This window comes from Urocitellus parryii, chromosome 11, assembly GCF_045843805.1.
Source record: "Urocitellus parryii isolate mUroPar1 chromosome 11, mUroPar1.hap1, whole genome shotgun sequence".
Taxonomy (NCBI): Eukaryota; Metazoa; Chordata; class Mammalia; order Rodentia; family Sciuridae; genus Urocitellus; species Urocitellus parryii.
This window is the reverse complement of record NC_135541.1, coordinates 73,383,669-73,406,983: the sequence shown is the minus strand read 5'-3', so window position 1 is coordinate 73,406,983 and position 23,315 is coordinate 73,383,669. Positions and strand designations below refer to the sequence as shown.

General features: G+C 35.3%; 1 protein-coding gene and 1 pseudogene across 1 annotated transcript; one reads left to right on the top strand and one right to left on the bottom strand.

Annotated features, from left to right (window-relative positions):
• The first annotated feature begins 129 nt into the window (after nucleotides 1-129).
• On the top strand, nucleotides 130-21,426 carry Tmed5 (transmembrane p24 trafficking protein 5). The gene is made up of 4 exons (XM_026403118.2): nucleotides 130-540; nucleotides 10,835-10,932; nucleotides 19,415-19,598; nucleotides 20,750-21,426. Exons 1-4 carry the CDS (start codon nucleotides 352-354, stop codon nucleotides 20,966-20,968), a joined length of 690 nt encoding a protein of 229 aa, XP_026258903.2. The 5' UTR covers nucleotides 130-351; the 3' UTR covers nucleotides 20,969-21,426.
• LOC113192840 (mitochondrial import receptor subunit TOM6 homolog pseudogene) lies at nucleotides 12,870-13,079 on the bottom strand (annotated as a pseudogene).
• Nucleotides 21,427-23,315: the final 1,889 nt, after the last annotated feature.

The window sequence follows — 23,315 nt, the reverse complement described above, 5'->3', positions numbered from 1 at the left end:
TTCCGGGACTACATTTCCCACAATTATAGCCAAGACGCCCATTGGTGTGGGGAAGCCAGGAGAACCTGCGGCGGTTTGAGTATGAGGCTGACGGCCCTGACGCTGGGCGTGAGGAGGCTGGGACTGAGGGGGGGGGGTGAGGAAAAGGAGTGCTAGCCCCGCCCTCAGTCCCTACCCTTTGGAGGACAGCACTTTTCACACAGCGCGTTTGCCGCCGCCGCGGCCGCCACCTGAACTTTCTTCATATTCTGAGTCTCCCTGCCACGAGGAGTCCAGGGAAGAAAAGCGGAGCCGAGGCGCCAGTATCTACACCTCCCACGCCACTTTCAGCCCAAGCTCGCCCCAGCAGGGATGGGAGACAAGATCTGGCTGCCCTTCCCTGTGCTCCTCCTGGCCACTCTGACCCCAGAGCTGCTGCCGGGGGCGGCCGGCTTCACTCCCTCTTTGGACAGCGACTTCACCTTCACCCTTCCGGCCGGGCAGAAAGAGTGTTTCTACCAGCCCATGCCCCTGAAGGCCTCGCTGGAGATCGAGTATCAAGTAAGTGCAGCGAGTGAGCCAACCTCCTTCCCTTAGCCCTCCTGTACCGCGTTGTCGCCTCTCCCCCTTAGGAACTTGCCGACCGCCAGGGAGGTGAAGGGGCGAAGGCCACCGGGGAAGCCCGCCCGCGCCGCGCAGGCGCACGAGACGAAGCTCCCGCCAGTGTCGGGGACCCAGAAGTTTGGTCCTTCCTAGAATTGACGACTACCCGCCCCCTTCCCTTTCCTCTGGTCGGAAAGAGGCCAGAAGTGATGATGTTGGTGGCTTTACTTTTTGTTTCTTAACTCTCCAATCGTTTTTCTAGCTAGTGTACGCTCCAGTACTAAGAATTTCACACAGTACAGGACAGATACACGTTCTTCTTTATCATTGGACAGAATGATGACACTTGTTTGAGTCACCCCCACCACTGTCACCCAATTCGGAAATTATTAATGTTCCCTGTTCTTGTTGCATTTAAGGATTTTGGAATTATGAATATGTGATTATCACTGAGTGCGATTTTGAAATATCTTGAAAGGAGCTATTTATTGCCTTGTTTAGTGGTGGATTTCCATCCCAGTTATATATCCATTATTTTCAAATAAAATAAGATCAAATCGTTTATTAAAACTTTATAACCTTTCATTGAACATTGTCAGCATTTTCCGCATGTCTGTTTTCTTTTTAGTACCTGCTTAATACTCCATTGCAAGGAATTTCCTTAATTTATGTGTAACTCTAGTAAAGGGTAAATTTCAATTTATTGTTTTTTGGGGGATGGGGCTACTGGGGATTGAACCCAGGGGCTTTACCACTGAGCTACATCCCCAGCCCTTTTTATTTTTTATTTTGAGATAGGGTCCTGTTACTAAGGTTACTAAGTTACTAAGGACCTAGCTAAATTGCTGAGGCTAGCCTGGAATTTGGGCTTCTCTCTTGCCTCAGCCTCCTAAATCACAGAGATTACAGGTTTCAGCCACCATGCCTGGCCCCACGAGCTAATTTTGATGTTTACTGGTAGCACTGTTTCATCTTTAACAGATAACATAATCAAATTTAATTTTTAAGTTGATATAGAGTATTTCTTTTTAAATACTGATAATCTTACACATAGAGAAAAATAAAAAGTGATATAGAATTTTTATTTGAAGGAACTTTAGGATTAGATTATCAGTGTCTAAGATAAGCATAGAGAGTGAAGTATCCAAAGTCATATAGTTTAGCTATCAAAATAAGACTAGAACTTAACATTTCTTGATTTCCAGTAATGTTCAGAAGTTAAACCATAAGGGAGTGGGAGTGTCATTCAGGGGTAGATTGCTTGTATGCCCTGGGCAAGGGTATGTGTTTAATTCACAGCACCTGGAGAAAAAACAAATTGTTTGCTGAACAGTTAATATATGCCAAGAATTCTGTAGGGTGTTGGGGGGGGTAGTAAAAGTAAAAAAGAGTCCTTATTCTCAAGGAGCTTAATTAAAGGTTACTGGTTTATAAGTTCAATAGAATATTGTCCAGTGCTATTAGCAGAGGGCCACTTCTTTGAGTTTCAAAAAAGGATTCCTGGAGAAAAGAAATCAAAATCTGGAAACTTGCTTAAATAAGACATGAATGCAAGAAATGAGGGTATTTCCATAAAGTGAACAAAATGAATAGACACATATTCCTGAAAATGCATAGTAGGAGAATTTAGAGGTAGGCTTATATTAGGTAGAGCTTGTATTACATTACAAGTTTTAAGTTTTAAAACAAGTTTAAGTTTTAAAATTTATTAGATTTTAAGACTAAAAGTTTAGGGTAGGAAAAGCAGAAAAGGAAATTGGAGAGGCCAAGAGGCTGGATCATGGGTCATGAACCATAGCCTTGCGTGCCATGCAGAGTAACAGTCCCATGTTTTGTATGCCATTTAAGATTGAAAGGCTGGAGCTGTAATTCAGTGGCAGAATACTTGCCTAGCATGTGTGAGGCACTGGATTCGCCTTAACACTGCATTAAAAAAATAATAAAATAAAGGCTTTCTATTCATATAACTACAAAAAAATTTTTAAAGAAGATTGAAGCAGATTGCTAGATGCATTGTGAAAGATGGGTTTAAGGGAAGCAAAATTAGAGGAAAGGAAACCAACTTGGAGATTAGTGAAAGAGTCTATAAAGAAAACAATTTGTATTGATCAAAAATTCCTCAGTATTGGGCTGGGGTTGTAGCCCAATGGAAATGGAAGACCACTTGCCTAGCATGTGTGAGGCCCTGGGTTTGATCTTCAGCACTGCATATAAATAAATGAATAAAGTAAAGGTCCATCAACATCTAAAAATATGTTTTTTAAAAATACCTCAGTATTTATCCACATATTAGGGAAGAATTCTATTTTAACTACTAACTTCTTGGGTTCAGAGCTTGGATTCAGAATCTTGACTCTTAATTGCAACTAGTGAGGTCTTAAACAAGTTACTTCTGACTTGCAAAATGGAGATAATATTTACTACCTCATGGAGTCTGTTTTGGGGGAGTAGAAGAGTTAATAAATGCTCAGAGACATCCCTGACACATGGTAAATGTTCAGTGAATGTTAGTTTTACATTTATACCTCTGGAGTTACATAGCTTGCTTTAGCTTTATACTTGACATCTTTAGTCACTCTTAAAGTGACTTGTTTATTCCTCCAAAGCATTCTTCCAAAAATTTTTTTTTTGGGGGGGTGGTATGTACCAGGAATTAAACCCAAGGTTGCTTAACCACTGAGCCACATCCTCCTACTACTTTTAATTTTGAGACTAGGTCTCACTATGTTGCATAGGGCTTTGCTAAATTGGTGAGGCTGGCTGGCCTCAAACTTTTAATCCTTCTCTCTCAGCCTCCCGAGCTGCGGGGATTACAGGTGTGAGTCACTGTGCCTAGCCCTAAATAATTTGTTTATGTCATTTGGTATCTGTAATATTTTCTTTAATATGTTTTTAGTTGTAAACACAATACCTTTATTTTATTTGTATGTGGTGCCAGAGATCGAACCCAGTGCCTCACGCATGCTAGGCAAGCACTCTACCACTGACCCACAACCTCGGCCCCAATATCTATAATCTTAATGTTAAAAGGATTTGTAGGGTGAGGATTATCTTTACTCTTTGTTTACATTTTCCAACTCCACAATTAATTTCTCAATAGCTACAAGATACTGATTTTTATCTTACAGTTGGGAGATTTCCTCTCTCCCCCTAAAGATTCCCTGAAGTCAACTGACAGTAGGTAGATCATAGGTAGATCAATAGGAGAAGTAGGCATTTGATCATAGTTTAACATAACACAGGAGCCTTCAAATTGAAAACCAAAAATCCAGAGAGTATTATTCACATTTATGCTTAGGTTTGATAAAGCCATATAGAAATATGACTGGACAAATAGGTATGATCTAATAATAATAGATTGGGGGGGGGGTAGGTAGTGGGACCAGTAAGGCCTGTCTGATTCTTCCTGGATTTTATGTAACATTTCTTCCTTCTGGTTATGGGGTACGACTCTTTCTAGAATGGGAGTTTACAGTCAAGTAAAATGGATAAGTGAATTTCTTTATGTTCAACTCTTACACAGAAACATAAGAGGAAATTAGAAAAATATTTTAGGTCTTACAGCTAATTATGGGATAAAGGGGTTCTAGTTTTCATGCCCCACCGTAGGTAGAAAGAATTCTAGTTTGTATGGCTTACTTCAGGGAAAAATGGGTAAAAAAACAGAAGGACAAAAGAAGGTTAGAGACAAACTTTGCTTCTCAGGTCTTTACTTACTTTGGGGTATCATTTTCTGAACCTTAAATTAGTATTTATTAATATTAAATAGACATTCCAATGTTGTCCTTGGTACTACAGGTTACATACTGGTGTGTTTTTGTGGGGTTTTTTTGGTGTTGGAGATTGAACCCCAGGCTTTATACTACTGAACTACAGCCCCAACCCTTAATTTTATTATTTTTTTTAAATTTTGAGACAGGGTCTCTTTAAATTGCTGAGAGTCTTGCTCAATTGCTGAGGCCGGACTCAAGGCAGTCCCCCGACTCAGTCTCTGGAGTTGCTGGGATTACAGACAAGCACCACTTCGGCCAGCATTTATTGAAAATTTTTAATCATTTTTTACTTTTAGGTTTTAGGAGATTCATTTCTGGGTAATTGACCAGCCCCACTTTATATTACTATAAATTCTTGAAATCTTTTAATTTCCATACTTACATCTTATGAATAAAATGGATCACTCATTTAAAAATTATATCATTGTTAAGTGCTTAATGTGTGTCAACACTATCCTATGTGCTAGGTATACAACTTAGTAAAAATATAATCCATGGGGCTAGGATTGTAGTTCTTCAGTCAAGTATGGGGATAGACATTACTCAAATAAATTTGAAAATGTAACTCTAATAAGTGCTATGAAGGCAAGCACATGAGTCTTGAGTGTCTTATAGGAGGAATTTTTTTTTTTTTAATTTCATCTGGAAATTGAGGGAAGACATCCCAGAAGTGGAGTTGAGAACTGTGGAATAAGCAGGTTTCTAGGCATAATAAGCAGGTGAGTGGAACAAGACAATGAGTGAGAAGAAAAGTTTGTGCCTAGGAGCTTCAGAAGAAGACAGTCTATCTTGGAAGAAATGAGGGCAGTACAATGAGGAAAAAGTGGTACAAGGCTATTCTTGAGAAATCAGTAGTGACCAGACCATGTAAGGCCTTTTAAGGATACGGATTAAGGATACCCTTGTTAGATATGGATCTTTTACAGAGTATTAGGGAGCAATTGAAGAATTTTAAACAGGTTAACCTGATTAGATTTGTGTTTTGAAAAAAATCATTTTGGCCACAAAGTATTGAATTCTCTGTGCCAGTTTCCCTATACACATAACTACAATAATCACTTGCTTCCTATGGTTCTTATGACAAATAAATATATTAATACATGTAAAAGGCATGGTGTCTGACACCTAATAAGCACTCCAGAAATATTATAGAAAATATACCCTTGGGGCTGGAGATGTGGCTCAGCGGCGGCCCGGGTTCAATCCTCAGCACCACATACAAACAAAAGATGTTGTGTCCGCCGATAACTAAAAAATAAAATATTAAAAAATTCTCTCTCTCTCTCTCTCTCCCTCTCTCCCTCTCTCCCTCTCTCCCTCTCCCTCTCTCTTTAAAAAAAAAAAGAAAGAAAGAAAAGAAAATATAACCTCAGTTTGGGGCTAGGGTTTGGCCCAGTGGCAGAGCACTCATCTAGCAGTGCGAGGCCCTGGGTTCGATCCTCAGCACCGCATAAAAATAAATAAATAAATAAAGGCATTGTGTCCAACTATAACTGAAAAAATAAATATTAAAAGAAAATATACCCTCAGCTTAGAACAATACATAGTATATAATAGGTACTTAAAAATATTAAAAATGGTTAAGAATTGTAATTCATTCCTCTGTCATATATAAAAAATAAATTAATTAAAAAAATATTAACAATGGTGAACCAAATCTTCACTGAACTTATATAACTGAGTAAGTCTTTGGGAGAAAAGAGCTATGTCAAATTTGTTTTATTTTTATTAGACTTTTAAATTTTTTGTATCTTGTGTCAAATTTCAGTATTTTTCCTTCAAATGTGTATTTCATCTAATTTTTTAAAAATTACTAGTATAATATTATACCTAATACCATTTGGAATATCCTATCTCCATTTTATCTGCAGGTATACTCACCTAATGTTATATGTGTATGTAGAAACTAGATAAAAGTTTTAATGAGCTTTGACAAAAAAAATTGGCTTTTGAATATTTTGTTTTATTTCCTGGTTCATTAACTGATATTTTTTGAACTTTCTTACTTCCTGTTATAAAAATAATATACATCCGTGGTCTGGGATTGTAGCTCAGCAGTAGAGCATTCACCTAGCACGTGCAAAGCCCTGGGTTCGATCCTTAGCACCACGATAGATAGATAGATAGATAGATAGATAGATAGATAGATAGATAGATAGATGATAGATAGATAGGTGTATTGTGTCCAACTACAACTAAAAAAAATACATATTAAAACATAGCCCAGCATGGTGGTGCATGCCTATAATAATCCCAGCAGCTCCAGAGGCTGAGGCAGGAGGATATCGAATTCAAAGCCAGCCTCAGCAATTTAGCAAGGTGCTAAGTAATTCAGCAAGACCCTGTCTCTAAATAAACTACAAAAAAAGGGCTGGGAATGTGGCTCAGTAGTTAAGTGCCTCTGAGTTCAATCCTCTGTACCACCCCCCAGAAAAAGTAATATACATTATTGTTAGAATAAGTCAAAGGTATAAAAATGAAAGAAAAAACAAATCTGTCACTCTCATGGAGAAAGGGGGGATTACATATGATCTTATGGATACTTGTCATTCTCCTAAATATGAATTCTTCCACATCTTTTCCCATACTCACAGGAACACATGGGGCTTGGTTGAGAGTTATTATTATTCTTCATTAATTCATTCATTTTAATTAAAATAATTGTCATCATGATCATTATAATCCTTACAGAGTTTTAAATTGTAAGAAAAAAATATTTTTATTTGATGCTGGGGATTAAACTCAGGACACTCTATGAACCACATCCCCACTGTGCCGCACCCCCCTTTATTTTGAGACAGGGTTTTGCTATGTTGCCAAGGTTGGCCTTAAACTTGTGATCCTTCAGCCTTAGCCTCCTGAGTAGCTTGGATTATGGAATACATCACTGTGCCCAGCAACATCTTCATTTTTTATGAATGGTATATTCTTTTGTTTTTACTTTTTAAAAAAATATTTATTAGTTGTAGATGGATATTTATTTACTCTATCTATATGCAGTGCTGAGGATCTAACCCAGGGCCTCACATATGCCAGGCAAGTGCTCTACCATTGAGCCACAACTCCAGCCCATGGATAGTATCTTCTTGAATTTTTCTGAGGATACATAGTATATTTATCTGAGGACACATGTTTTTAAGTCTGTTAACTATTTTTAGAGAACTTGATTCCCAAGAAAAACCAGTAGTGAGTGAAAATGAGAACATCTCAATTTCAACAAATATTTGGTGTTTCTTTAATCTATTTTAAGAATTTTGAAATTGATTAATATTGGTGGCTACATATACACTTTGTTCAGTGAATATCTTCCAGAAATTACTCTTCAATCTGAAAATGGTGTTTTGAGGCTGTTTGTTTTGGCTTGTTTGTTGCAGTACTGGGGATTAAATCCAGGACTTTACCAATGCTAGGCAAGTGCTATAACTAAGCTACGTCCCCAGCTCCTCCAGTCTTATGGATTATTTTTATTATGTATATTTTATATTTCATTAGGATTTAAATAAAGAATTATGTATATTTCACCAGCCATTTGAAACCAGTTTTGTTACCATTAAGAGTGCAGAAATAGTTTTTACTGAGAATGATCTTTTATAAGATTACATTAAAATCAACAAGAAAAATAAAATAGTGTTATTTATGAAAAAGAATAGCCATTGAGTGTTGGTTATTTTTTAAGAGGCTGTTATGTTCCAAATAGATTTTTTTTTTCATTTTTAACAAGTGCTATAAATACAAAAGAGAAAAGGCAGGGAGAGAAATGAAAGAGAGGAAGACAAGAGAAAGATTCTACAGGGAAACATTAAGACACTTTAATTTGTGTAAGATGGGAAAAAGATGGATTTATTAAATATCTGCATCAGTGACAAAATCAAAACATTGGTAATATTGTAAATGCCCTTAGAGTTATAAATATAAAAATAGTGAGCGTTGTAAAAATTTTTTCACCCATCATAAAGATGCTTTGATCCTAGATAATATATGATTAAGTGTCAAAGAGGACAGGCATGGCTTCTGTAGGAACACAGGAAAGAATATACAAGAACTAAGTGGGGGATAGGGTTAGGGGGAGGCAGAGACCATTTTCAGAGAACTTAAGCTGGTAGCTCTTGAAGAAAATGGGTACAGTTGGATGAGGAACCATTCAGGAGTCCATAAGAACACTAGAGACAACACAATATACTCATTAATAATTACTCTGGGGACTGGGGTTGTGGCTCAGTAGTAGAGGGCTCACCTAGCATGTGAAAAGCCCTGGGTTCAATCCTCAGCACCAGAAAGAAAGGAAGAGAGAGACAGAGAGAGAGAGAGAGAAAGGTATTGTGGCCAACTACAACTGAAAAATAAATATTTAAAAAATAATAATAATTACTCTGGGTCTGGACACACTGGTGCACACCTGTAATCCCAGCAGTTTGGGAGGCTGAGGCAGGAGAAGTACAAGTTCAAAGTCAGCTTTAGCAATTTAGCATGGCCCTAGGTAATTTAATGAGACCCTGCCTTAAAATAGAAAGGTCTGGGGATATAACTCAGTGGTAAAGTACCTCTGGGTTTAATCTTTAGTATCAAAAAATAAAAATTATTCTGAAGCCTGGTGAGGTAGCACATGCCAGTAATCCCAGCTACTTGGGAGCCTGAAGCAGGAGGATTGCAAATTTGAGGCCAGCCTGGGCAACTTAGTTTAAGACCCTCTCTCAAATTAAAATTAAAAGGTATTAGGAGATGGGCATGGGTGCTTGGGATATAGCTCTGTAGTAGAACAGTTACTTACCTAGCATGGAGGCGGCCCTGGGTTCAATCCCCAATTCAAATCCAAAAAATTAATCTGGAGACAGATTACCAAATTCACATTTTGACTGTGCCACTTATTTGTTTTATCACCTTGGAAAAATTACTTCTTATGCCTCATTTTGAGGTTTGGTGTTGTTTTTTTTTTTCATGATAAGAATAATATAAATATGTACAACAAATCCCACTACTATGCACAATTATGATGTACCAATAAAAAACTATGGAAAAGGGGCTGGGATTGTGGCTCAGTGGTAGAGTGCTTGCCTAGCATGCATAAGGCACTGGGTTCGGTCCTCAGTACCACATAAATGTAAAATAAAGATATTGTGTCCACCTAAAACTTAAAAATAAATATTTTTTTTAAAAACCTATGGAAAAAAGAATAATAGGACTTACCTTTCAGAATTTTATAAGGAATAAATTAATCCACATAAATCACTTATAACAATGTGTGGCAGAAACTATAATTATTATCTGCTGTTATCACTATCATCACCCACATAAGGACCTTTGAGGGTTATAAAGGAACAAATCATGATCATTGGCCAATAGATGGAATATTCAATTTGTGTTGTAGTAGAAAAATATGTTAAAGAATAAAGAAGTCTGGGCTGGGGATGTGGCTCAAGCGGTAGCGCGCTCGCCTGGCATGCGTGTGGCCCGGGTTCGATACTCAGCACCACATACAAATAAAGATGTTATGTCCGCCGAAAACTAAAATAAATAAATATTAAAAAAATTCTCTCTCTCTCTCTCTCTCTCTCTCTCTCTCTCTCTCTCTCTCTCTCTCTTTCTCTCTCTCTCTCTCTCTCTCTCAAAGAAAAATTTAAAAAAAGAATAAAGAAGTCAACTGGGGTCAGATCATGGGAATCTTGAATTAAGTAGCTAATTTTTTTTTTTTTAATTGAAGAGGAAACAAACTCAAGAAGTTATTTAGAATCTTCTCCCTCTCCACCTTCCCTTCCCCCTTCTTCGTGTTATTGAGATGCTTTACCACTGAGCTACATCTCCAGCTCTTTCAGTTAAATTTCAAGGCTGCCTTTTAACTTGTGATCCTCCCACTTCAGCCTCCCCAGCTGCCTGGAGGCTTGTCTTATATTGCCTAAGGTTTTTTTTGTTGTTGTTGGTTTTTGTGTGTGTGGCGGGGGTGGGGTACCAGGAATTGACTGAGGGGGCATTCAACTACTAAGCCACATCCTCAGCCTTATTCTGTATTTTATTTAGAGACAGGGTCTCACTGAGTTACTTAACACCTCACTTTTGCTGAGGCTGGCTTTGACCTCGAAATCCTCCTGTCTCAGTCTCCTGAGCTGTTGGGATTACAAGCCTGCACCATCACACCTGACTTAAATTGCCTAAATTTTAAGTAAAAGGCCTAGCATTTGAACTGCCCTCTAATTGTTTCTTGGCCTTTTAGCTAAAATCAAGTGTGAACTGCCTTCTATTTCTGTCCCCTGTATGAGTCTTCTCAATAAAGCCACTGTTGTAGAAATATTTATTTTAGTTACCTCCATAAGGCTTAAATTTAGGTTATGGCAATGGGAGTGGATAGGGAAAGCACAAGTTCTGAAAATGAATGGAATTGAACTAGGTGAACTTTCAGCTCCCTTCTCATTACATCATATGATCTACTTTATATTTTATTTTCAGAATTTATAATATGTATTTTTCTCTTGTGTGCTCATCTGTAGGTTTTAGATGGAGCTGGATTAGATATTGATTTCTACCTTGCCTCTCCAGAAGGCAAAACCTTAGTTTTTGAACAAAGAAAATCAGATGGAGTTCACACGTAAGTAATCTCTTTGAGTTCTTTTGGCTGAATAATACCAGTGAGCTATCTTGAAGACTGAGAAATTTAGTATTTTCAGTACTAAATATCAATATTAGATAACTTCACGTGATTTTAAACAGTCCTTGATGGTGGACCATCTTCTAAACTTAAAACGTCTTCCATTACCCTTTTTTTCGTTTGCTTCCCCCAGATTCCTCTTGAGACGGGGTCTCGCTATGTTGACCAGGATGACCCTGATCCCTGTGCTCATAAGATCTTTCCTCAACTGCCCCAGTAGCTGCAACTAGCATTTTTCTTTTTGTTGAGGCATTTTTTTTAATATTTTTAATTGTTGAACACAATATCTTTAATTTTATTTATTTATTTTTATGTGGTGCTTAGGATCGAACCCAGGGCCTCACACGTGCTAGGCGAGCACTCTGCCACTGAGCCATAACCCCAGCCCCCCACCCACCCCGAGGCATTTTGTTTTGATCCTAAATTTTTTCTTTGCTTTGTATTTAACTAGATTAGTATTCCTGGGTATTACCTTCAACATACTGTGGCATTTTTTTCTGGCTAGCACAGGCTTTTCATTTTAATTGAAAAGATATTGTTCCAGGTTTTGTGTCTTCAGATTTCTTGAACTGCTAAGCTGTATCATGTATGTCCATAGTTTTCTTTCTTAAAGCAATGATCTCAGTGTGTGTGTGTGTGTGTGTGTGTGTGTGTGTGTGTGTGTGTAAATTGATTGTTTTACTCAGAACTCACTTTTTTTAATAATTAGGTTTAAAAGCAAAATCTGACCAATAAGAAATCGTACAACTGAGTTAGTACTACCCTGATTCACACCAGAAATTGCTTAAGTTCAGAGTTTGACATATTCTCTTCTTACATTTCACTTCTCTCTTTTCATCTCACTGATATATTTCCCTTTTCTATTTTATTATTTTACTATAGCACTTTCTTTAGTCAGTATCATTACTATGTTAAAACTAAACTCTGAGTTTACAGAAAGAGGAAGAACAAATATGGAATATCTTTCCATAAATTAAGATTGGCATGTTATAAGCTTCTAAATTAATTTTTCCAACCTACTACAAAATAGATTGATTCCCAATTCTGATTTTACAGACAAGGACCATAGAGAAGTTAAATAAGTCTGCAGGGATGCATGTTCAGGGCGGAGACAGGATGAACCCAAACTCTTGCTTTCTACCATTTGATGCTTAGAACATCCCTGGCACATAGCACTATTTTAAGGACTAGCTATTATTATAATTATTGGTCTTTATTAACCAACGTGCCTGGCATGTAATTGATACTCAATAAACACTAAATAAATGAAAGAAAAACAAGTCTCAACTGTAATTTTTTAGGATACTAATTTAAAATGCTTTTTAATGATATTTTACCTATGTAGAACATGGGGAAATATTTGTATAAAACATTAGTAGATGAATAGTAGTGGTTCATCTTCTAAGTTTCAGAATATAAAAAATTTCTGTCATTTTTTTATTTCTTCCCAATTAACTGGTCTCCTTCAGTGATAAATCATAATTAACTCTTAGGGGGAAAATTATTATATTGTTTTATTCCATAGAATTACTTCTAATTAAGCCATTGGGAGATGACTTTATTTTTTCTTTTTTTATCTTTGTGTGATTTTTATTTCAAATATTTGTTATAACACCATCATTATTCCTTGGAACAAGAGCAAAATCACCCCCTGTAGAAACTTAGGAACTATGTACAGAATTTTACAGAACAGAGGCAACACTTTGGCAGAGGCTGAATGTTGACCAGAGAGTGGAATTCAGCCAGGTAAGGGGAAGATGAAGGTGCCCTGTGAATCCAACTTCAGCTGCCATCAGGGCATACCTTGTGCCAGTCACAGATTGTAGGCTGTTTTTGGAAGGTTTATGTGCAACACAGGAATTCCATTTGTCTACTGGTTAAACCGCTGACTGTGCCATTAGGTCAATGTCACTCAAGTTTCTGGCCAGCCAAACTCCTGCAGCCAAGAGTCCCAAGCTCAGGATCAAGTTCCTCTAGAAATCATTCCTATCCATGACAAAGCAATAGACTCCTCAGAGCCAGTCCAGAATTTCAAGGCCTTCATTTGAAGAGCCGGCAGTGCTCACCTTAACCCTGCTGGAAGCCATTGATACTTTGGATCTCTGCACAACACTTGCAAGATCAAGACTTTCATTTAAAATAGTTCATATTTGTTGAATTCTTTTAATATGCCAGTGCAGTAGTCTAAGTACTTTTCATGTATTAGCTTTTTTTTTATTCATCACAATTCTAAAAGGTACATAATAATAATACCATTTTACTAATGAGTAAATGAGGCATAGAAGAAGTTGCTGAAGGTGAATAGCAACCAACTAATGAATAGCAAAACCCACATCTAAACCCAGGCAGTCCAAATTTAGAAACCTACTTTGTAAAAAGTAAATTTAAACAAAATTTTTGTCTTTAGTTATATTTTTTGTAAAGGCAACTAAAGTCTTAGGACATTTGAATAGGTTTTACCTTTAAAAAATCTACTTTCTAAAAAGTAAATTTAAACAAAAAGTAATTTTAAACAATTTCTAAAAAGTAAATTTAAAAGGTCTCTAAAGAGAGCATTAAATAGCATAAGCAAAATCTGTCTAGCAGTGCCTGGAATGCATTTTTTCTTAGGCAACTGAGTTAGTACTACCCTGATTCACAGCAGAACTTAAACATTTTGAACTGTTTGTGTTCACTCTTCATTCTACTAGAACTTTATGCATTTTCTTTCTTACATACATGACAATAGTGGAATGCATTACAATCATAATTATCCATTCACAGCACAATTTTTTATAACTGTATATAAAGTATGTTCACACCAAATTATGTCATTATACATGAGCTCTTATTATTATTTTTTATTACAATTCTTAATACACCCTTATACCTCAATTTATCATATCTCTGTTTGTATATAAGGTATGTTGACACCAAATTCACATCTTCATACGTGTATTTTGTATAATGATGAGAGTCTCCTTCCACCATCCATGCTATTCCACTTCTTCCTCCCTTTCCTTCCCACTCCTATTCCCTATCTGGAGGTAATCTTCCTCCCATGCTGTCCCTCCCTACCCCATTTTGAGTCACCCCTTTTATATCAGAGAAGACATATGACATTTTGGGGGGGGATTGGCTAACTTCACTTAGCATAATCTTCTCTAATGCCATCCATTTCCCTGCAAATGCCATGATTTTATTCTTTTTTAGTGCTGAGTAATATTCCATTGTGTAGAAATACAACATTTTTTTTATCCATTCATCCACTGAAAGACATCTAGGTTGACTCCACAATTTAGCTATTGTGAATTGTACTACTATAAATATTGATGTGGCTGTATCCCTGTAGTATGCTGTTTTTAGGGTCTTTGGGTATAGTTGGAGAAGAGGAATAGCTGGGTCAAATGGTTAAGTTGATTCCCAAGTATTTTATTTCTTTTGAGGATATTGTGAATGGGGTAGTTTTCCTCATTTCCTTTTCAGAGGATTTGTCACTGATATACAGAAATGTCTTTGATTTATGGGTGTTGATTTTATATCCTGCCACTTTGCTGAATTCATTTACTAGTTCTAGAAGTTTCTTGGTAGAGTTTTTTGGGTCTTCTAAGTATAGAATCATATCATCAGCAAATAGTGCTAGTTTAAGTTCTTCTTTTCCTATAGTTATTCCTTTAATTTCTTTCCTCTGTCTAATTGCTCTGGCCAGTGTTTCAAGAACTATATTGAATAGAAGTGGTGAAAGAAGGCATCCCTGTCTTGTTCCAGATTTTAAAGGGAATGCCTTCAGTTTTTCTCTGTTTAGAATGATGTTCGCCTGAGGCTTAACGTAGATAGCTTTTACAATGTTGAGGTAAGTTCCTGTTATCCCTAGTTTTTCTAGTTTTTTGAATGTAAAAGGGTGGTGTATTTTGTCAAATGCTTTTTCTGCATCTATCGAGATGATCATATGGTTCTTATCTTTAAGTCTATTGATGTGATGAATTACATTTATTGATTTCCGTATGTTGAACCACCCTTACATCCCGAGGATGAACTTCATGCATTTTTAGTTGGATAGTGTTTTGCATCATTTGTCATAAAATTCCTTTTTAAAAGTTGTTAACATAGATTTAGAAAAAATAATGTAGGAATGACTTAAAGTATTAAGGCATCTTTGTTTTTAACATACCTGCTGAAGCTCATACATCTGAGTCAGCATTTCTCAACCTTTTCATTTGTACTTTCTTGCCCCACTTGAAGCCTTTTTAGACATTTTTTCCTAGTTAACATGCCATGAAACTTTAATACCACAGATACATTGCTTATCTGGTTATGTACTATATATATATCTGCACTTTATGCAAAGGTTACTCTTATTAGTGGGTAAGAATGGCTAAAGTTGAGTTAATAACATCAAAACTAAATTCAATTAAAACAGAAAGCTCTTAAGATTAAATATAACTTTTCTTTTATGTGTGTGTGTGTTTATGTGTGTTTGTGTGTGTGGTCCTGGGAATTGAACCAAGGGGTGTTCAACTGAGCTACTTCCCCAGCCCTTTTTTTTTTTTTTTTTGGTACCAGGGATTGAACCCAGGGTACTTAACCACTGAGCCACATCACCAGTTGCTTAGGGCCTTGCTAAGTTCCTAAGGCTGGCTTTGAACTGCAGTTCTCCTGCCTCAGCCTCTCAAGCCACTAGGATTACAGGCATATGCGACCATGCCTGCCTTAATTTTTTATTTTGAGACAAGTCTTGCAAAGTTGCTTAGGACCTTGCAAAGTTGCTGAAGGCAGGCCTTGAATTTGCAATCCACCTGCCTCAGCCTGCTTAGTCTGCTTAGTCACTGAGATTAAAAGCATGTGCCATCACACTGGCTTTTTTTTTTTTTTTTTTTTTTTTTTGAGACAGGGTTTTGCTAAGGTGCTGAGACAGTCCTCAAACTTGTAATCCTTCTGCCTCAGCAATTACTGGGATTAAGGCACATGCCACAACACTTGGCTAAATTAACTTTATGAGTAATTTTTCATGCAATTAATTTGCTCATGTATAGTAATATATCAACTATACAATGCAAAGCAGTTTATATAAATACATAAGAATAGCAGTGTAATTAAAAAAATTTTAAAAGCATTCAAAACATTTTTTCATCAAAAGTAAAATTATTAGAAAATTACATTAATTTTTTAAAAATGATTTTTAGTAAAATTATTTGTGTGTGTGTGCATGGGTATGGTGTTGAGGATTGAACCTAAGGCCTTGTGCATGCTAGGCAAGCACTTTACCACTGAGCTACATCCCCAGCCCCAGAAATTAATTTTTGCTTAATAAGGGCAGTGAATTTTAACTAGCTACTATTTGTTCAGATATTATTGATAGTTTTTTCAGGATTTGGCATGATTAATGATGGGTTAAATAACCTCTATAGAATTAAATAACAAAATATACTCATTTTTGTTAATTCCCCAGAGAAGCATTGAGGATTAAACATAAATATTCACATGGGAGCCAGTGGCAATCAAGAGGCATATTGTAAACCACCTCTGCAGTATGATTTCAGGAACAAGCAGTCAATCAATTGAAAGTCCTCCAAAAAACTGCTATTTTTCATTGCTTTATAGTACTGTTATTGCATACATTTTGTGTATTTTCTATGATTTCATGCTGCTTGTAAGATACTAGAAAAACCCAATGAGAGAAATTGAATTTTTAAAGAATAAAATTCAGATAGGATTGAACGTTGAAGGGTCATAAACCATTATAATTAGCCATTAGCTAAGAAATTTTGCTCTTTTCTGAGCAATATCACACCCATTGAGGATACATGGTCTGAATAAATGCCGTCAGAAATTTTTTGTTAATTGGTTATATTGTTGGTGTGAATAAATTAGAGAATAATAGAAAGTGTACCTCTGGGAAATGTCCCACATGTGGGTAACTTAATATTCATGATTCATGTCTTTATAGTTTGTTTATATGTTTTTTTCCTTTTAAAATTGTTCTCCATTGTATTCACCAGTCTTTGCTCAGCTCCTTCCAAAGGTAAAATAAGTGCTCAAAAGAAAAGTTTGCCACAGTTGAGGCAATTGCAAAGAATGCACGCAATCTCTGAGCTGCATTATAGAAAGATGAATTAACTTCAAAATCAGAAAACAAACTTCATCTATGTGATCATAGGCAAGTATCTTAACTTGTTTAAAACTTATTTTACTTACATGAAAAAGGCCAATTATGCCTAATTCCAAATATTGATAAGGATTAAGAGATAAAATATGTGGAGCTAGAGATGTAGCTCAGTGATAGAGTACTTGCATAGCACGTGTAAGGCCCTGGGTTCAGTACTCAGTACCACATAAAAGTAAATAAATAAAAGTATTTAAAAAGAGATAAAATATGTAAAAGGAGTGTGTGAATTATGAAGGTATATATACAAGTATTGACTATTACTATTTATAGTACATATGTTAACATCTGTTTACATTGCTATCTGTTATGCTTAAATAAAAATCAATAAGTTGACAGCAGAACTTAGCCATGGTGACTTCTGTGATAGAATGTTTTCCTCAGGAAATGCCTTTTCAAGTTGCAGTAAGCACTTAGCATCCTTTGATATATGACAGTTGCCCGCAAATTAATCTGAATTTCACTGAAGATCTTAACTGAAAAGTATAGTTTGGATCCTCCCTTTCTCAAGCATGATTTTTATAGTGTTGTATAGAAAAGATATTCTAAGACAAAAGGTAATGTCCAGTGTAATAAAAATGATGAAATAAAGGATATTTGAAGGCTACAAATGTAACACTGGACCACAAAAAGATTAGAAATATTAATCCATAGCAGTTCTGACCTCACACCCCAACTCCTTAAGTCCCCCAATTCCAGTTGAAGCCTTTCTTGAGAAAGTAAATAGAATCAGATGATGAACAGTTTAAAATGCAGCGAGGATACTAGGGATAGAGCTTAGTGGTAGCTAACATGTGAGAGCCTGAATTCAGTCCCCAGTACTGCAAAAGAAAATTAAATGACATAATATAAAATCAAATGCAAAGCCAGGCCAAGTGGCATATGCCTCTAATCCCAGCAGCTCGGAAGGCTGAGACAGGAGGATTGAGAGTTCAAAGCCAGCCTCAGCAACATCGAGGCGCTAAGGAACTCAGTGAGGCCCCATCACCCCATCTCTAAATAAAAAATACAAAACAGCACTGGGGATGTGGCTCAGTGTATGCGTGACACTAAGTTCAATCTCCAGTACCATAAATGAAATTAAAATAAAATGCAACTGAGAAGGTTTAGAAGTTCATCTAAGGAAATAGGAAACTTGCTAGATATATCAAAACCTTTATTAGAAATATCATTAGAATCGGGGCTGGAGTTGTGGCTCAGTGATAGAGCACTTGCCTGGCATGTGTGAGGCCCTGGGTTCAGTCCTTAGCACTGCATATAAAAAAATAAATAAAAGACCCATTTATAACTTAAAAATATTTTTTTTAAAATCTCATTAGAATAAAGAAAACTTTCATGTGGGAAAAGATTAATGTACACATTAAGTACACTGAATTTTGTTAAAGATTCTTTGTTATTTACAGTTACTCTGACTGAATTTTAGATCATATAGCATCTGAGTCAGTAGTTGTCGTAGGGTAGGTTTTATGAACTCAGTTGCCCTACCAGAGTATTTGAGTTGGTTTTTGGCCAGTTTCTTAAAGTGTTATCAACAGTCTCTTTTGAAATAATTAACTGAATAACTGGTGTTTCAATGATATAAGAATGTAAACTAATTTTGCTGGTCTTTCAAAGAAGTGGTGTTTGTTTCTTGTTTGTTTTCTTGTTGTTTGGGGTCCACAGTAGGGGAGGAAGGAAGGAAACGCACAAATGAATGAACGAATGAATGAACCATGGAAAAAACTACCAGTTCTTTTGAATGTGAGGTAATAATGTGAATGGCATTTATTCGGTAAAGGTAATGCCACTAGGAGTAAAATTCTGATTATTGACTGTAGGCCTCATCTCTAACCATTGAAAACTGTATTATAAAAATGTATTTAGTTAGGAGTACTGGAAGAAAGCACTTAGTATAGACATTTCATTGCTACTTTTAAAAACAAAACTCAGTTTACAGATTAACTTCACTTGAAAGATAGGTTGGAACACATGTTTATACACAAACTCATGATAAAATTAGCTTTTAACATTTATAAAGAATTAAGTTTATTTGAATTATCATATACTCAGGTTTTTAATATTTTATGTTCCAAAAACAGATGCAGTTACTTGAATGTATATATGTCCAGGCTTGTTTTTCTCAAGAAACTAAAAATTATTTTTAATACTAAGGAAATCTATTAGGAAGCTGTTCAATTTTTATAAACCATGTTGTTTCTTTTCTTTTACCTTTAGTTGTTTTTCCTTTGATCCCAAGTAGAAATATAGATAACTGAAAATATGTACTTTTTTTTAATACAGGGTTGAGACTGAAGTTGGTGACTACATGTTCTGCTTTGACAATACATTCAGCACTATTTCTGAGAAAGTAATTTTCTTTGAATTAATCCTTGATAATATGGGAGAACAGGCACAAGAACAAGAAGACTGGAAGAAATATATTACTGGCACAGATATGTTGGAGATGAAACTAGAAGATATTCTGGTTAGTATGATTTTTAATAAAATAATAAAAATTATTAATTTCAAAGGCCTTACTGTGTGATGGAAATTGATAACTAAGCATTTTTATTTATTATTCAAGAAAATATGTTTCTAGTATTTTCTTACCTTTGCCATAAACAGTTTGACATTTTAAATCTCAATCTTACTTTCTGTTCATATGGCCTTTATATCGTTTTTATTTTTTATTTTTTTAATTTATTTATTTTTTTCTGGTACCAGGGATTGAACTCAGGGGCACTTGACCACTGAGCCACATCCTCAGCCCTGTTTTGTATTTTATTCAGAGACAGGGTTTCACTGAGTTGCTTAGCACCTTGGTGCTGTTGAGGCTGGCTTTGAAATCCTCCTGCCTCAGCCTTCCAAGCTACTGGAATTACAGGCTTGTATCACCGTGCCCAGCTGTATCATTTTTAATAACTTGTTTCAACAGGACTCTATTATAAAAATATTTTATTCAGAAAATGTACAATTTAGAGTACATCTTTGTTAGACTTGTTTTATGAATATGATATTGGAATATTGATTATGATTTTGATTGTATAGTATGCACATCTAAAAATGGAATATTTTCTAATTTCACTATTCCTTTGTGAGATAAAAACATGGAGCTGGGCATGGTGGTGCACATCTATAATCCCAGCAGCTCAGGAGCCTGAGGCAGGAGGATCTTGAGTTCAAAGCCAGCCTCAGTAACACCGAGGTGCTAAGCAACTCAGTGAGACCCCATCTCTAAATAAAATACAAAATAGGGCTGGGGATGTGGCTCAGTGGTAGAGTGCCCCTGAGTTTAATACCTAGTACCCCACCCCTCTTCGTACAAAAAAAAAAAAAAATAGTTGTAAAGGATAAAAGATAATTTATTCAAAATGCCACTCATATTATCTACTATCAACTAATAGTATCTTTGTTCCTTTTTAAGGTAGCTATAAACACAATAATTTAAATACATCAGAAGAATTATTATATAACCTTACAGCTTCTTTATGTAATAAAATAGCTATCCCTTAATTAAATCAAGTACCTGTGTATCTTGAAATTGTATTTAGATTGAAAAACTTAGCATAAAGCATATCATTAACTGAAAATATCTGAAATATTCTTTTATAGTAAAATAATTTTCTTTATCTTCAGGAATCCATCAACAGCATCAAGTCCAGACTAAGCAAAAGTGGTCATATACAAACTCTGCTTAGAGCATTTGAAGCTCGTGATCGAAACATACAAGAAAGCAATTTTGATAGAGTCAATTTCTGGTCTATGGTTAATTTAGTGGTCATGGTAGTGGTGTCAGCCATTCAGGTTTATATGCTGAAGAGTCTGTTTGAAGATAAGAGGAAAAATAGAACTTAAAACTCCACTGGATTACTTAACATTGAGAAAAAAAGGCATAAAAATGCAATAAACTGGTACCATTAGTAGTCTTTTCCAAAATGTTTTATCATTAAGTGTAAAACAAGTTATCATTTTAATGTGAAAGGAAAGTTTTCACTTTCTGTGCAAATAGTCTTATCAATTCAGTTGTTTTTAAGTGTATACCAGGAATATTTTATAAAAGATAAGTTTAATTGAATGAAGCCATATTAATAATTGTATTTTCCTAATTTTGAAAAAATTTTTCATATATCACAGTGAATTAAAGAAATGAATATTGGGTCTAAACGCAACACCAAAAATCTGCTTTTGCCTACAACTTCTTTGTAAACGTGGCAGTTACAAATCAATTGTAAAAGTTTTTAATATAGTAAGTTATATAAATCATGTGAGAATTATATAATTATGAATTGAATATATTGTTTCCTCTTTACATATGCATCTCTCCTAAAAGATAAATAGAAACAGCTCTGAAACAGACATTTTTAGAATTTTTAAAACCAAGTATATTTCAATGTAAAATATTAACAAAATGTGTTAGTTTTGTATACTTAGCCTACATTCCCAAAAGTTGACATTTTGTTAATTCAATGTCTTGAAACTGCAAAAGCATACTTTCTCATTAAAATTAGGACAAGTTTTCTCTTTGAAATGAAGATATAGAATTAAAAGTGTTCTAAAGTGAAGATACACAGATAAAGGTTGGTCAGCATCCATAAGGATGCATTCTGTCTAGACCTTAATTAAGGTATAGAATTTTAACAGTAAATATGAGATAAAATAAATTTATTTTTATATTATCTATCAGTGTTATGTTAGTTCTAACATGATTATTGACTTCAGTAATACATTATTACCAACAATTGTGAAGGAAATATTGCTTAAAAGGATATGGTCCTAATGTAAATAAATTTCTCCTATTCTGAGTTCTGGATGTTATCAGAAACAATTTAAGGATATCTGATCCAAAATAATGTTCACTTAAATGGAACTGCAAATAAATAAATATCTGGAATCTGATGACTTATCATGATATGCCAATCCTAAAATAAATCATTAGAGGTTAAGTTCCAGTTAACTGAGGAAACTATTTGTGGGTTTTATTTTCTATAACTTTTCTGTTTTGAATTGTCTTTTATTTGTATTCAGGTACAATTTATGAAACATAAGCTCTACCATAAAATTTAGTACTGAGCATAGACATTTATTATAATTTTTATTATACATTTCTAGTCACTTTATTTATGTTGAAGTAAGGATTAGAAACACAGTCCCAAGTTATAAACACCTAATATTTAAATAAGCCATACATACATAAAAAAATCTCCTATTCTACTTTATCACAGTCTATATAATCTTACTCAAGTAATAGTAATTTAACTCTATCATAAAACAAACAAATTTTAAGTTATACCCATTGATAGTATTATAGTAAATATGAGTTAGAAACAACTGAAAAAATTTGGGCATAGCTGGATGTGGTAGTGCACACCTCCAGCTACTCAGGAGGCTGAGCTAAGAGGTTGACAAATTTGAGGCCAGTCTCAACAAATTAGTGAGACCCTGTTTCAAAATGAAGAACAAAATAAAAAGGGCTAGGGATGTTGCTCAGCAGTAGACTGCTCCTGGGTTCAATCTCTAGTACTACACATACAAATTTGGGCATAGAACCCATCAATATATAGGTTATATTTACATTGCAGGAATTCTTGACAAGCAATAACAGCACCCAGGAAAATTAGTGATTCCATTTACAACTTACACTCAGTGGTATGGAAAAAAATACATTTCCCTACTTTTTATGCCCTAGAAAAATAGAAGGCTAGAAACTATTCAGAGACCTTTTCTTTTTTCTATTTTTTTCTTCCTTTGGTATTGGGGATTGAACCTAGGACCTCATGCCTTTAGTCAAGCTCTCTACCATTGAGCCACATCCCCTCTTTAAAAATGAGGTAAATGCCATATATAATTAATTACCTTATTTGGCCAAGAAAATATTTCAGGTTCTCTAAGAGAAGCCCATGCAGAACAAAGGCCAATAAGATCATTCTTAATAAAAAGTCCTCCTTTTTCTCCTTTCTGTCAAATTCATAATGAGAAGCATACTTATAGTACCATAAATAACGAAGCAGGGTACAGATACAACTATTGCATCTTTTCTATAAAACTGTGATTAAAAAATTCTACCTCTTATATAAGGCTATTACTGTATACCGTACTTAATTTCTTACCTAAACTGAGTTGTTACATCACCTTCTACATAGGTGATTTTGCCACTGATTTTAAACCTATGATTCAGTAACTACTCACCATATAATAGTGGCTT

What these genes read in the sequence shown, in the direction of transcription:
- Tmed5 (XM_026403118.2), top strand. Translation starts at nt 352, where the DNA reads ATGGGAGACAAGATCTGGCTGCCCTTCCCTGTGCTCCTCCTGGCCACT. An exon ending in CGCTGGAGATCGAGTATCAA is followed by an intron (nt 541 to 10,834) that starts GTAAGTGCAGCG and finishes GCTCATCTGTAG; the next exon opens with GTTTTAGATGGAGCTGGATT. An exon ending in AAATCAGATGGAGTTCACAC is followed by an intron (nt 10,933 to 19,414) that starts GTAAGTAATCTC and finishes TTTTTAATACAG; the next exon opens with GGTTGAGACTGAAGTTGGTG.